A 14,747-nucleotide genomic window follows, 5' to 3' on the forward strand; every position below is an offset into this window, starting at 1 on the left:
GGGAAAAAAAGTAATAATGCATGGCCGCTTAGAACTTCCGTAAGAAACTTAGGAAACATTATAATAAGAAAAACATATTAAATTGATCAAGACATGTATAATATTAGGAAAGATTTATATTTCAACAAAATGCTGTTCGTTTGAACTTTCTATTCATCAAAGAATCCTGAAAAAAAAAATCACCGTTTCCACAAAAATATTAAGCATTAAGATAATAATCAGAAATGTTTCTTGAGCAGAAAATCAGCATATTAGAATGATTTCAGAAGGATCATGTGACACTGAAGACTGGAGTACTGATGCTGAAATTCAGCTTTGATCACAGGATTAAATTATATTTTAAAATATATTCAAATAGAAAACTGTTATTATAAATTGTAAAAATATTTCACAATATTTTAGTTTTTACTGTATTTTTGATCAAATAAATGCAGCCTTGGTGAGGACAAGAAACATTTCAAAAACATAAAAAACTGTACCGACCCCAAACCTTTGAACGGAAGTGTGTGTTCATGCATAGAGTTTATATGTTTCTGTAAATGCAGCTTGATCATGTTTTCCAGTCACAATGCAATGATAAATAAGTGTTTGCTTACCTCAGTCCTGTAACAATTCTTCCAACATACCTCCATCAACCTAAATATACTTTCAATGTATTTTTAATATAAACCTAGAAATAAACAGAAAATATCGGCTTTTGAAACAAAGAAGAAGAAATATTTCAGATTCTGCACTGTTTCTTGGTTACTAATCAAATCATTAAATTTGTGACACTGATCACGTGAGCCTTTGTACAGATGATCAGATGTTCTTACTCCCATTAAATCTGAAATCATGCTGGAGAACCTGATCATCAGGTTTTACACCAACTTGTGTACAATTCATTGTAGATTTGTTCAGTTTTTCAATTAGGAATATATATGTTATGATAATATAATATTTTGAATTAAATTTCTCTCAGACATTTGGAGTATACCGTATTAACTAGAGCTTAGAACATAAAAATCAGATGAAATTTTAACCCTGCGAAGCCTAAGGCCTCTACATTATCAACAGGATCAAAACGTTGCTGTTTTCACAATCTGCTACATAAGAACAACTTTTATATAGAACATTTACTGGACTAAAACAACAAAGGTTTACTTGATTATCCATAAATCTTTCTTTTTTTTCTTCTAGAAAAATCATGTTAAAATGTCAGTATCAATAATGATACTATAGGCTTTTGAGGAACATTTATTTGTTCATCTCTCCGTTATCATGGTATTGCATTATGTTTTGCCCCCCACAATAAAAACTACAGAGCGTTGATAATAAAACTAAGTATTTAAATATCATATTACTAAGATATATTACTGAGAGATTTAGAGTGACAACTGATATTTGTGTGATTTTATGTAAGTAGTCTGCTTTACTGTTATAAAGATCTCACTGATTCACATTACAAGCTATCCGAATTTAATTTAATTTTCTGGCCATATAAATATCAGCAACTGCACCAAATGGCTGAATATATATGTTATGATAATATAATATTTTGAATTAAATTTCTCTCAGACATTTGGAGTATACCATATTAACTAGAGCTTAGAACATAAAAATCAGATGAAATTTTAACCCTGCGAAGCCTAAGGCCTCTACATTATCAACAGGATCAAAACGTTGCTGTTTTCACATTCTGCTACATAAGAACAACTTTTATATAGAACATTTACTGGACTAAAACAACAAAGGTTTACTTGATTATCCATAAATCTTTCTTTTTTTTCTTCTAGAAAAATTATGTTAAAATGTCAGTATCAATAATGATACTATAGGCTTTTGAGGACCATTAATTTCAATTAAATTCCATTTGAAATTAATACAAAAAATCTATTATTTAAAAGACTATTTAAAGACTATTATTTCATATGTCAGGCTTTATGGGGTTAAGGGAGGGACATTACTCTTCGTTCTCCAACCTGGCCAAACAGGTCACCTGTAATTTGACTGTCCCAGAGAGACGGCCATGGCTCCAAAAACCCGAGACAGCACAGCTTTCCACAAAAAGCAGTACATAGATGTAAAGGGTCTCTGATAGGCCCCTCTTGTTCAGTCTGCTCCTGAGGGACGCATATACAGTGTCAGCTCCACAAAACACAGGCACAAAGCTGGCCAGACAAAGACCTGGGATGTGACTTTTGAGGAGGTGTGTCGGGGGTGAACGGAAGTACTTTTCATCATGACCTACATATCTACCCCAGCCCCATCTGAGACTGAGACATTCATGGGCTGCTGGAGGGGGAGGGTGCTTTTCAAATGCGTTTGCTCCAATAGACATATTTTACAGACGCAGACTGAACCAAAATACTGACAGTTTAGTTTCTAAATGTCTCAGTGGTATTAGAACAGACCAGATCAACACACGTAAACATACTACATCAAATATGGCGACACAAACCTCATATGCCATAATGTTTGGCCATATTTGGTGACATTCATGTATCATTTAGGTTTGACATTAGTTATTATTTGTATTTTGAGATGCCATGTTTGATGCTGTTTTTTTATTTAAAGGGGTCATATGATGTTGCTAAAAAGAACATTATTTTGTGTATTTGGTGTAGACAAACAACAAGCCCTACTCTACACTGCTCAAAAAACTCGCTTTAAAAATATAAAATATAAACACTTTTTAAATATAAAAAACGTACTTACAGTCTACTCTACCAGGATCAGGAAATGGTCCTCCATAAAATGTGCTGCACACATCTGAATATTTGGGTTGAAGTGTTCTGGAACAGTGTTGTAAATACAACTTAACCACTGATTTCTAGTTGTGTCCTCTTTTGGAAGACCAAACAAAGTAGTTTCGCTTTCACAACGAAACACACTGCGACTTAGCGTAAGCTGAGGCCGGGCTAGAGTGAGCAAAGGCGGCGGGGTAGAACGGCACGCCCGGCGAATTCGACGAAGGAGGCTTGCAGCAACCACATGTGACGACCCTGGGCTGGACTTCGCTTCGTCCACGGTGAAAGCCGATCCGGCGATCCACAGCGCAAAGTTTATGTATTTCCTCAGCGACCTCAGTGACGAAGGGATATCGTCCTCTTTTGGAAGGCCAAACAAAGTAGTTTCGCTTTCACAACGAAACACACAGCGCCTTCACGACATGGCAGCAGCAACAACAATACTACAACGAGAATGAAAGTTACGCCTTCTTTCTTTGTGTGAACATTTGGGCGGCGTTATGCAAATCTTCCCACATCGTAAAATAGATATGTGGGGGCATGTTAGAACGAGCCGTTTTAGGTAGGCGTGGCTGACTCTTAACTTTTATAAAGAATATCTCTTTGGATTTGAGACTTTAGTCTTTGCAACTTTACAGATCTTCTTTATGCACCAAGAGCTTGTAACACTCCAAAGAGAAAGGAAAAATTAAAATCGCATCATATGACCCCTTTAATGTAAATAAATGCTACCCACAGTAGACGCCACCCACATGTGAGCAGTGTTTAAATGAGTATTTAATTGGAAAAATGTGCCTGCAGCGTTGTTTCTGCTAAATTATATTGCATGCTTCTTGCATTAAGTGAAATAGCCAGTGACTCAGTTTTATCCTGGGAATGTGGCAACATTTTGTAATGTTGGTTGTTGTACATGCTGTGGAAGTTAGGAAATTAAATGTCCGATGAGTGGCGCTAAAAGGTTAATCGTGCTGGGGAAAAAAAACACAACTTACATTAAACAATGGCAAAAAAACACATCTGATGACACAAGCATGCCATTTCAGCTTCTATGAGTCTCTGAATGCTTTTATCGAGAGTCGTGTTTCACAAAATTCGTACCTGAGCGTTACACGTTGCAAGTTTATTGCTGTACAGGGTGAGCTACTGAGCAAGTTTACTCTGTCAGAAAAGCCAAACATATGGAGCTGGTTATGTGATGCAAACGAGTTGTTTTAAACCATCAAATTTAACTCCAAAACACCCTTGTTTTGACTATTTTGTTTGAAATTACCTCTCAGCCATTCATTTTTCAATTATGCGCCGTTAAGTGGAAAGTTTGCATTGTCAAACTGTTTCAAACCACTGAACTGAATTTCAAGCACCTTTGTTTTGGCTGTATTTTGTTGAAAATTACATCACATCCAATTGTTTGTTTATCAGGGCCTTTAATTTTCAATCTGTTGTGATTGTGCATCTTTTGCACCTCAGAAGTCTTTGAATATAATGGTTGAGTCATGTGGATTCATTTCACGCTACCTTTATGTCCTTTTTGTAGCTTAAAACTTTCAGACCCATTGACTTTCATTATATGGACAAGAACAGGTGAAAAACTCTTCAAAATATCTTCTTTTATGTTCCAAAGAAGAAAGAAAGGTTTGAAATAAAATGAGGGTGAGTACATTTAATTTTATTTATTTATTTATTTTGCTGAACTATGCCTTTAAATGGTTGTTGAGGGTTTTTGCAATGTAAAGGCATACAGAAAAATGCTGTGGCAAGCCCATACAGACTCAGACTAAAGTACTGTTCATTACCTCAGTGTTGTTTGCATCCACCTGCAATTTTAATATCACATCCGTCTGATTAATATAAATTATGAGACATACGTATGATTCAAGCAACCCAAGATAATGAATTTGTCTCTCCTTCTGTTTTCCATACCTAAATATTATTTGGTGAAGACACTGTCTTCCCCATGGAGATTTAGAGCATAATTGGACAAGTAATTTAGGGGTAAACAGATATGAATCTAGGTCAGACATTTCCTCTCCCTCTTTTGGCTCAGGGATTTAAAATGTAGCTGCACTGGCACTGCATAGCAGGGCAACGGAGCGTGCTTAAAAATAAATAAATGGGGGCTTTTTGTTTCTCATGATGGTTAATATTTGAAAGCAAAAGCATACTTTTTTTACTGGCACCTAACAGAGAGAGACATTGTGCTGAGGACACACGAGGAGGAGGAGGAGGAGGGAAAAGAGGATGGCCAGTTCTGAATTAGGTGAATACAGAGAGCGAATGCTCCAATTTGTATGTATAAATGTGCGTGAGGGAAAGCAAAAGAGAGGGGGGCAGAAACCCTTGAGGTAGACAGAAAGAAATAGGATTTGAAGCTCAAACAGAGGAAGTTAGAGCAGCTGTTGAGGTGAATCCTGGGTTAAGGGTTTTACTTCCTCGATATGGTCACATAACTCGCCTCTATATGTCCTTTTTCCCTGGCTATTTAACTATCACAAATCAGAATCCACAATGCATCTTCTGTCCTTAAAATGAAATGAAAAGACTACTTATGTATGCTGCCTGCACTCTGTGATCAAATGTCTGGTGTATTGGTGTGCTATTTACAAGCAGGTTTTATGTTTTATGGATCAGTTTCGCTATTAGTATGCATCTCAGTTCTCCTGTGTTGTGGTATGTGTTGTGGTCATATTAAAATGTAAAGCCTGAGTGGAATGCAGAAAGTCAATGCAGAGTTGCTGTGAGACACGGCTGTTACCCAGCAAGCCCTTGAGTACACAATATCCTTTGTAAAATATGTAACATAACAGGCTTCATCCTTCAAAATAATCTACATCCCGGAGGATTGAAAAACCTAAACGGCTAATGAAGAGTAATATTGCTTGTATTAAAATGATGTTGTGTTGATGCTCGGAGGGTCTTTAATTAGCATATAAACAATAAAACAAATGTATGTCTGTCAGAAGATCTCAAAAGAACGTCAGCCATAATATCGCATAGCTATATGCACAATGTGGCATTTTTTATGGCTAGATGAGTCTTGAATACAGCAGAAATGGAAAGTATGTGTACCATGGACCTGCATCCCAACATGTGTTGTAATGTGAAATGTGAGCCAGAACGCCTGATCTATCTGCTAAGGCACTGAAGGTGTGCGCTGCTGTGCACAAACCCCCTAGATGCAGTTGCTAAGCAACCCCTTTATCGTCTTGTAGGACCTGTGCCGATTGCTGAGGCAACATCGTATCTGATTTACTGGCACCAAGTCAAAAATACAGCAAAAATAGGGCATTATTCACCTTGACAGTTGTGGGGAAACTCAGTGGGAAAGCACTGCACTCCCTGAAGAATTACAAATAAATGGAAAGTCCCCTGCAACTTAAAAATTGCATGATGGGAATACTAGATCTAGCCGATAGATATACTAGACAAAGCATCAGATAGGAAGCGTTGGAAGAAATCCCTGCTGGAAACTTCAGCTTAAGATGGTAGCTAGGTTTTTGGAACTTGATAACTATTAGATAGTTACAAGATGTGTTTTTGCAACATATTAACTGGTCAAACAACTAATGACCATCTATAGCTAAAGACCAGCTATGAGCAGTGTTGGGGCGTAACTAGTTACATGTAAGGAAAGTACGTAATGAATTACAAAATAAATGTAATTGTAATATGTTACTGAGAAAACATATATTTAATTACGTCAGCCATAATATCGCATAGCTATATGCACAATGTGGCATTTTTTATGGCTAGATGAGTCTTGAATACAGCAGAAATGTGTACCATGGACCTGCATCCCAACATGTGTTGTAATGTGAAATGTGAGCCAGAACGCCTGATCTATCTGCTAAGGCACTGAAGGTGTGCGCTGCTGTGCACAAACCCCCTAGATGCAGTTGCTAAGCAACCCCTTTATCGTCTTGTAGGACCTGTGCCGATTGCTGAGGCAACATCGTATCTGATTTACTGGCACCAAGACAAAAATACAGCAAAAATAGGGCATTATTCACCTTGACAGTTGGGGGAAACTCTGAGGGAAAGTACTGCACTCCCTAAAGAATAAAAAATAAATGGAAAGTCCCTTGAAACTTAAAGTTACATGGGAATAATAGATCTAGCTGAAATATATAACATTGCAAACTAGACAAAGCATCAGATTGGTAGCATTGGAAAATCCAGCTTAAAGGGTTAGTTCACCCAAAAATGAAAATTAGCCCATAAATTACTCGCCCTCAAGTCATCCTAGGTGTATATGACTTTCTTCTTTCAGACGAATCCAGTCGGAGTTATATTTAAATGGTCTTTGATCTTTCTAGCTGTTAAATGCCACTCAGCGGGTGTTGCATGCATCAGTCCAAAAGAAGTTAAATAAAAAGCGCCCATCCATTAAAAAAAGTGTCTCACACTGGTCCGAGGGGTGAACAAAGGCCTCCTGCAGCGAATCGATGCGTTTTTGTAAGAAAAATATCTATATTCAAAACTTAATAATCACTTTAATCTAGCTTGTGCCAACAGTTGTACATCGAAGCATTTCCGGGCGAATGACGTATGAAGTCGGCATTGCGCATGCGCCGGTGAGTCTCGTGAAAACCAATGTTTGTTAACAGGAGAAAATGACGCAAAGTTTCCTTACTTTAGCAAAGGAAAACCAGTCTCTTCTTGGCTTATATCGAAATCCTCCGACATTCTTCTTTAACAAATCCTCGTTTTGTACTTCTTCTAATAAGTGACCGTTGTTTTGTTTTGATCTCTCCCCTGCGCTTCTGCATTCGTCACTTTTGAGCGGCGCAAAGCTGACCTCATACGTCATCCACCCGGAGCTGCTTCTGTGTAGGACAGTTGGCGCAAGCTACATTAAAGTGATTATCCCATCTTGGACCAGCTAAATACCAGTTTGGACCAACTAATAACCCTTCTGGAAATGCCATGGTCAGCTTGGTCCAGCTAGTGACCAACTTGGAGCAGCTAATAACCAGTTTGGACCAGCTAATTGCTATTCTGGAACAGCTATGGTCAGCTTAGACCAACTACTGAATATCCTGGAACAGCTGTGACCAGCTTGGTCAATCTAGTAACTGTTTGGTCTAACTTGGTCCAGCTAGTGTCCATCTTAGACCAACTATGACCAGCTTCAGCCAACTAGTGACCAACCTAGACCAGCTAGTTACCATCTTGGATTAGGTAATAACCAGCTTGTACCAGTTTATGGACATTTTGGACTAGTTTATGACTAGTTAATGGTTTGGATCAGCTAATAAACAGCTATATGGAACTTCCATGCTCCAAAACAAGTACCAGTTTCAGCTGGATTTTCCAACAGGGAATAACATGTTTATTTAGTTTCATATTATTTATTATATTATATAATTATATTTTTTATGTCATATTAACCTCGGGCCATCTAATAACCAGTTTGGACCAGCTAATGACCATTCTGGAAAAGTCATGGTCAGCTTGGTCCAGCTAGTAACGATCTAGGGCAAGCTAATGACCACCCTGGAACAGCTAGGACCAGCTTGGTCAATCTAGTAACTGTTTGGACTAACTTGGTCCAGCTAGTGACCATCTTGGACCAGCTATGAGCAGCTTCAGCTAACTAGTGACCAACTTAGACCAGCTAGTGACCATCTTAGACCAGCTTCAGCCAACTAGTGACCAACCTAGACCAGCTAGTTACCATCTTGGATTAGGTAATAACCAGCTTGTACCAGTTTATGGCCATTTTGGATTAGTTTATGACTAGTTAATGGTTTGGATCAGCTAATAAACAGCTAGATGGAACTTCCATGCTACAAAACAAGTACCAGTTTCAGCCGGATTTCCCAACAGGGAATAACATATTTAGTTTCATATTATTTATTATATTATATAATTATAATTTTTTATGTCATATTAACCTTGGGCCATCTAATAACCAGTTTGGACCAGCTAATGACCATTCTAGAAAAGTCATGGTCAGCTTGGTCCAGCTAGTAACGATCTAGGGCAAGCTAATGACCACCCTGGAACAGCTAGGACCAGGTCAATCTAGTAACTGTTTGGACTAACTTGGTCTAGCTAGTGACCATCTTGGACCAGCTAGTGACCATCTTAGACCAGCTAGTGACCATCTTGGACCAGTAATGACCAGCTTCAGCCAACTAGTGACCAACCTAGACCAGCTAGTTACCATCTTGGATTAGGTAATAACCAGCTTGTACCAGTTTATGGACATTTTGGACTAGTTTATGACTAGTTAATGGTTTGGATCAGCTAATAAACAGCTAGATGGAACTTCCATGCTCCAAAACAAGTACCAGTTTCAGCCGGATTTCCCAACAGGGAATAACATATTTAGTTTCATATTATTTATTATATTATATAATTATTCTTTTTTTATGTCATATTAATCTTGGGGTTTAATATATCAAGATTTTAATTAATTTGAAAATACAAAAAATGTGAACAAAAATAAAAAATATGGGTATTTTACTGGAGCTGAGCTAAACAGCGAGCGCGTCCCACTAGACGTTATTAGGCTACATGGAGGCGCACTTCCGTCCCGCATAATTCGGTTTAGGGGAGCAGGTGCAGGGAAGGGGACTGAAGCGTCACCTCAGATAAAGCAATATATTTGATTTACTGTAGCGTTTAATTCATACCTGGACGTTGGGTCGGAAGATGGTAGCAAAACAAAGAATCCGTATGGCAAACGAGAAGCACAGCAAAAACATCACCCAGAGGGGGAACGTGGCGAAGACCCTGGTAAGACTGTCGTTTGTCGTCTCTATGCATGTTAATGAACGACGATCTCGGCTTCTCTGTGTGGATTTCGGTTTATTTTAATGTGCGTGATTTGGGGTTATCCTGGCTCATTTCGAGGCCATCGTCAGTTTTTAACGATGCTGTTTTATTCAAACATCATACGAGGCGAGTGTAAGTCTAATTCTGTACGTTACCCAAGTCTTTTCAGTATCAGGGATCATCTTAAATTAGGCTTAATTCGCAAGCAACGTAAACGCGCTATGGTTTTACATAATCACAATCTGCTCAATAAGCTTTATGAGTCGATAAGCATGCTGTAAACCAGATTTAGTTAACGTTGACGCCTATGATTTCCCAACAGGGAATGACATGTTTATTTGGTTTCATATTTTTAATTATATTATATAATTATTCTTTTTTTATGTCATATTAATCTTGGGGTTTAATATATCAAGATTTTAATTAATTTGAAAATACAAAAATGTGAACAAAAATAAAAAATATGGGTATTTTACTGGAGCTGAGCTAAACAGCGAGCGCGTCCCACTAGACGTTATTAGGCTACATGGAGGCGCACTTCCGTCCCGCATAATTCGGTTTAGGGGAGCAGGTGCAGGGAAGGGGACTGAAGCGTCACCTCAGATAAAGCAATATATTTGATTTACTGTAGCGTTTAATTCATACCTGGACGTTGGGTCGGAAGATGGTAGCAAAACAAAGAATCCGTATGGCAAACGAGAAGCACAGCAAAAACATCACCCAGAGGGGGAACGTGGCGAAGACCCTGGTAAGACTGTCGTTTGTCGTCTCTATGCATGTTAATGAACGACGATCTCGGCTTCTCTGTGTGGATTTCGGTTTATTTTAATGTGCGTGATTTGGGGTTATCCTGGCTCATTTCGAGGCCATCGTCAGTTTTTAACGATGCTGTTTTATTCAAACATCATACGAGGCGAGTGTAAGTCTAATTCTGTACGTTACCCAAGTCTTTTCAGTATCAGGGATCATCTTAAATTAGGCTTAATTCGCAAGCAACGTAAACGCGCTATGGTTTTACATAATCACAATCTGCTCAATAAGCTTTATGAGTCGATAAGCATGCTGTAAACCAGATTTAGTTAACGTTGACGCCTATGTTGTTGCCATGGCCACAGATGTACGAGCTGCTGACAGATGCACTTAACTAATCTGACCACTGCTGACCCTCCTTTATAAAGGTGCGGTGTAACCGGGTCACAACATCTGCCACAGGCGTCAAGGAAATCATTGGCTGTTTTTGTGTTCAAGGGTTAATGCATGATAAAGATCCTGTTAAACTGTCAACATCCAGAAAAAAAACAAAAAAAAAATTATTAATATATATATATATATATATATATAGTCAGCTATATGATATATCTTTATGCAAAAAAAAAACACTTGCATTTTGTGTATAGACAACACAGGAACAAGTCTTCAGGTGTTTGTTTTCTTTTTGTTCCTGAGACACTATTTAGACATTTGTGTCATGTGTAAAGAGATATATCTGCAGAAATTCCAAACCATTTTTTTGTTTATGAAATATATTTTGTTTATGAAACACTTTGACTTTCACTGTTCCAGCGACCGCAGGAGGAGAAATATCCGGTGGGGCCATGGCTTTTGGCACTCTTTGTATTTGTTGTTTGTGGATCAGGTAAAATTACATTTTGATATTATATGTGCTGATTGCTATTAAGCGCCCCGTGTTTTTGTAATAATAAACTGAATATGTTTTTTCTTTCTTTCTTGTTTTCAGCCATCTTTCAGATAATTCAAAGTATCCGAATGGGAATGTGAGTCCCAGCGTTCCTCACATACTCTGCCCTACATCTGAATGAGCTTTTTGGGTGACTGGATACAATCTGAAGGAAGACTGATTTGTGGGTCAGAGGCTTGTATGCTCAGCTGGATCTAGTGTACAATACTACACGACATTGTCACACATGTTTACAGTGTCCCTGGATGAAGGGAGCACATGCTTTTCTACAAAACCATTGTTGCTGTTGGCACATCGTGTCATGTTCGTCCTATTTATTTGTGATTGATGATTGCCATGATCTATTTCTCTATTTAACCGTTTGCGTGAGCCTTTTTCAAATAAACGTCAAACACATTTGGATAATGCCTCATGTCAGTGTTGCTTATTCAAAACCAGTTCAGATTTTGTGAACCATCACGAATGTTACAGCAGATGTAAAAATGGCGGAACACTAACTGTACAGACAACCCAACTGGAGCTGATCACAATCAGAGATCTTTTTGAAATGTATGGCTTATCTGGATCTTAATCCGCAAGTCCGCAAACCTTTGCGGAGTCTTGATTCTTGTTCATTGAACATAAGCGTGTTGTAGCTCGGTAGTCTAGAAGTAAACATGGATAGAGTGAAGAAAGCGAAAATATTTTAAATTCAACGTTTAGATTTTTCAGGAATCATAAAGAGAGACCCGTTTAGATTCCTTTCCATATATAGCCATTATGCATTGTAGGGTTTAAAATTTAATTATGAACGGTACTATCCTAGTGGGCAATTGCTGTTGAAAAGACAGGTCAAATATACAAATCCAACCGACGTCAAAAACTAGACATGACGTTGATTTGATGCAAATTGAACGTCAAACATATTGGCCTACATATACATTCAACCAATTTCAGTGTGGGATTAACTTCTTATTTTCACCACTAGAAGAAACTGCCGTCCAAACTGAACTTAAAGTGATGTTACAGCATCTTGATCAAGTCGTGACTGATATTTGACATCGAATTGAAGGTGCCCGCTGGGATGGAGACCAACAAAACTTAATAGTAATGCTATGTCAAAACTGGCTTTTTATGATCTTATTGTGAACGATTCATCCATACAATACATGCATTTTATTTTTAATATACATCTTCATATATCACTTTAATTTATATGTAGTTATATATATATTGACCTTAGAATTGATCAAAATATAACTTGATCTTCCGATGAAAACATTTACACCTTTTTTTGTTTTTTTAAATGATAACCTGTTACACTCAGAGGTATGCCACAATACGTAAAAGATCTGTCGATTCATCTATTTTAATCATGTCTTTAAGTAAATGGTTTTTTTCAGGTTGCTACCGAACCGTCTAAACTAGAAAAACACAGCCATCACAACATGAGAATATGATAGAAATACTCACCAGTCTGTAGAATCGCACGATAAACCTTACACCGACTATCATTTCTACAGTTCATCCAATGAAAACATCTGGCACACGTCACACAAGCGTCAAGGGTTTTCACAAACATGACTTTATTGAGAGTTGTGAAGCGCAACTGGCAAGTGCAATTACAGTATTTTACAACTTATCTCCTGGTTTTGAGAACATGCACAGATAACAGAAGCATACAAGTTGTACACAATGCAAATCCATGTCAGCTATATGATAGTCGAGAGTAAATGCAAGTTAAAAGATCCAGAATACTTCACTGCTCAAACTGAAAACAGAAATCACATGGGTGTAATACTTCAAAATCATCTCAAGTGAACAAAAAAGTAGTGTACAGTAGGTGTTAGATGAGTAGTTTCCATCTGCCAGATAAATATCGTAAGACCGATCCTGCTTAACAGCATTAAAAAATTTTTTTAAAAAAGGATGACGCCGCCTCCTGGGTAAGCCAACTACCTCGCTAACCCCTTAAATCTGTACAACCTATATAGTGTCTCTTTAGCCGCTTCACATGATATCGCTATTTTACAAAATACTTACACTAATCATACAATAATATACAGCCTGTCCACCTCGCAATTCAGCTCATCCGTCATCCTCACTGCACAGGGAACGAATGAGGATTTGAAGGCTCATACCTCCTCGTCGTTTTCTTCATTCCAAAACAAGTATCATGATTACACCAATGCAACTAAGCAAGTCGATGCGTCTGCCTTCCCCATGCCAGCCGGGGCACAGATCGGCAGCTCTTCGAAGTCTCATCACAATCGTCACCATAAAAGTGCTTGCTTCCGAAGAAGCCCGCAGTCTAAACAGACCGCCGTCAGCATGTACACTACACAAAAGGTAAGGGAGACACGGAAAACAGCCTTGACCGAAAACCAACGGGACTTTAGACACAGGCACATTGATTCTTTATATCGCGTCCTCCAGGATTGTTTTCCTGACAATCGCACTCCGTGGAGTTTGGCAACGTCCCGCCTCGGCCAACTGGATTGTCACTGGTGTGTAAATCACCTCGACATTGTCAAGTTTTGAGAGGTGTGCAAATTCTGTCAGTCTAACATGTGAGCGAGGCATGTTTGTTCAGAAGCTTCAGTCCGTTTCCAGCCACAGGAACAGGAACTGTCGTTCGGAGCTACGCCGACGGGCCAGAGTTCTGTGCTGCGAGCGGGGCCGACGGGGGCGAGCCGCTCTGGACCTGCGCCTGGAACTGTGCGAGCTGCTCCGGACTGGCCAGGTTCTTCAGCAGGTTGTTTTCCTGCTCCAGCTGAGAGTTTCTCTCAATCAGTTCCTTAATCTGTTCTTTCAACACCTCCACCTCTTCACGGACCGCGTACATCAGGTGACTCTTCACCAGATCCTGAAAGCGGACAGCAGAGTGTTAGTTTCAAAACATCGGTGTATTACATTCACTTTATTACATGCATCATAGTGTTGCGTAAAAACACAAATCCACTGCCCGCTCGCGTTTGCTGTTATAAAGCTTTAATCTGCATCTGACTCGCTACCCAGCGTCACCAAACCAACAAAATGGCGTCCCTCAGCGCGTCAGGCCAATCAGAAGCCGAGATATTTTTAACTAGGTGTAAAAGCTTTGGGGTTTGCCTAGCAACAGTAACAAGGCGCACGGATCGCGTGAGTACGCAGGCAAAACCCCAAGCACGTTTTCTTATCAGCCGTTTACTTTAGACTAGCGCGAATGAGCTTGAACGATGAGGTTAATTTACAAAGCGGCCGTCTCAACAATCATTTGATAACGATTACATAATTCCTGTCACGGACACTGGTGCGACTCCACAGCCTGCTTGCGGCATGTAAACACAACATCTGCTCGAATATTTCACGTTTATGACAAGAAAAGCAGGATGACTTACCATCGCCTGTTCAATTTTGTTGTCTATAGCCACAACACTGGCACCCGACGAGCTGTGGGGGAAAAGAGAGACACGTTAACGTTACTTCACCGCTTTAATACACCAGCAACACACAAGAAACCATGGCGACGCCTACTAAATATCGTCCTAAACGCACAGAACGTCGAAAACGTCGTTGTT

General features: G+C 38.9%; 2 protein-coding genes across 2 annotated transcripts in view; one reads left to right on the plus strand and one right to left on the minus strand.

Annotated features, from left to right (window-relative positions):
* The first annotated feature begins 10,036 nt into the window (after nt 1–10,036).
* LOC107561314 (stress-associated endoplasmic reticulum protein 2) lies at nt 10,037–11,589 on the plus strand. The gene is made up of 3 exons (XM_016245735.1): nt 10,037–10,257; nt 11,073–11,145; nt 11,248–11,589. Exons 1-3 carry the CDS (start codon nt 10,174–10,176, stop codon nt 11,286–11,288), a joined length of 198 nt encoding a protein of 65 aa, XP_016101221.1. The 5' UTR covers nt 10,037–10,173; the 3' UTR covers nt 11,289–11,589.
* Nucleotides 11,590–12,751: 1,162 nt separating this feature from the next.
* Nucleotides 12,752–14,747, minus strand: part of LOC107561310 (TSC22 domain family protein 1-like) — a 47,132-nt gene continuing 45,136 nt past the window's right edge. The window contains exons 3-4 of the mRNA XM_016245729.1: nt 14,568–14,619; nt 12,752–14,053 (exon numbers count right to left, since the gene is read on the minus strand). Of these exons, the coding sequence (XP_016101215.1) occupies nt 13,829–14,053; nt 14,568–14,619 (277 nt within the window). The 3' untranslated portion in view covers nt 12,752–13,828. The remainder of the gene's footprint in view (nt 14,054–14,567; nt 14,620–14,747) is intronic.

The sequence above is a fragment of the Sinocyclocheilus grahami genome, unplaced genomic scaffold (genome assembly GCF_001515645.1).
Source record: "Sinocyclocheilus grahami isolate Dianchi unplaced genomic scaffold, SAMN03320097.WGS_v1.1 scaffold766.1, whole genome shotgun sequence".
Lineage (NCBI taxonomy): Eukaryota > Metazoa > Chordata > Actinopteri > Cypriniformes > Cyprinidae > Sinocyclocheilus > Sinocyclocheilus grahami.

Coding starts and splice junctions, on each gene's coding strand:
- LOC107561314 (XM_016245735.1), top strand. CDS start 10,174: ATGGTAGCAAAACAAAGAATCCGTATGGCAAACGAGAAGCACAGCAAA. Junction 10,258..11,072: donor GGAACGTGGCGAAGACCCTG/GTAAGACTGTCG, acceptor TCACTGTTCCAG/CGACCGCAGGAGGAGAAATA. Junction 11,146..11,247: donor ATTTGTTGTTTGTGGATCAG/GTAAAATTACAT, acceptor TCTTGTTTTCAG/CCATCTTTCAGATAATTCAA.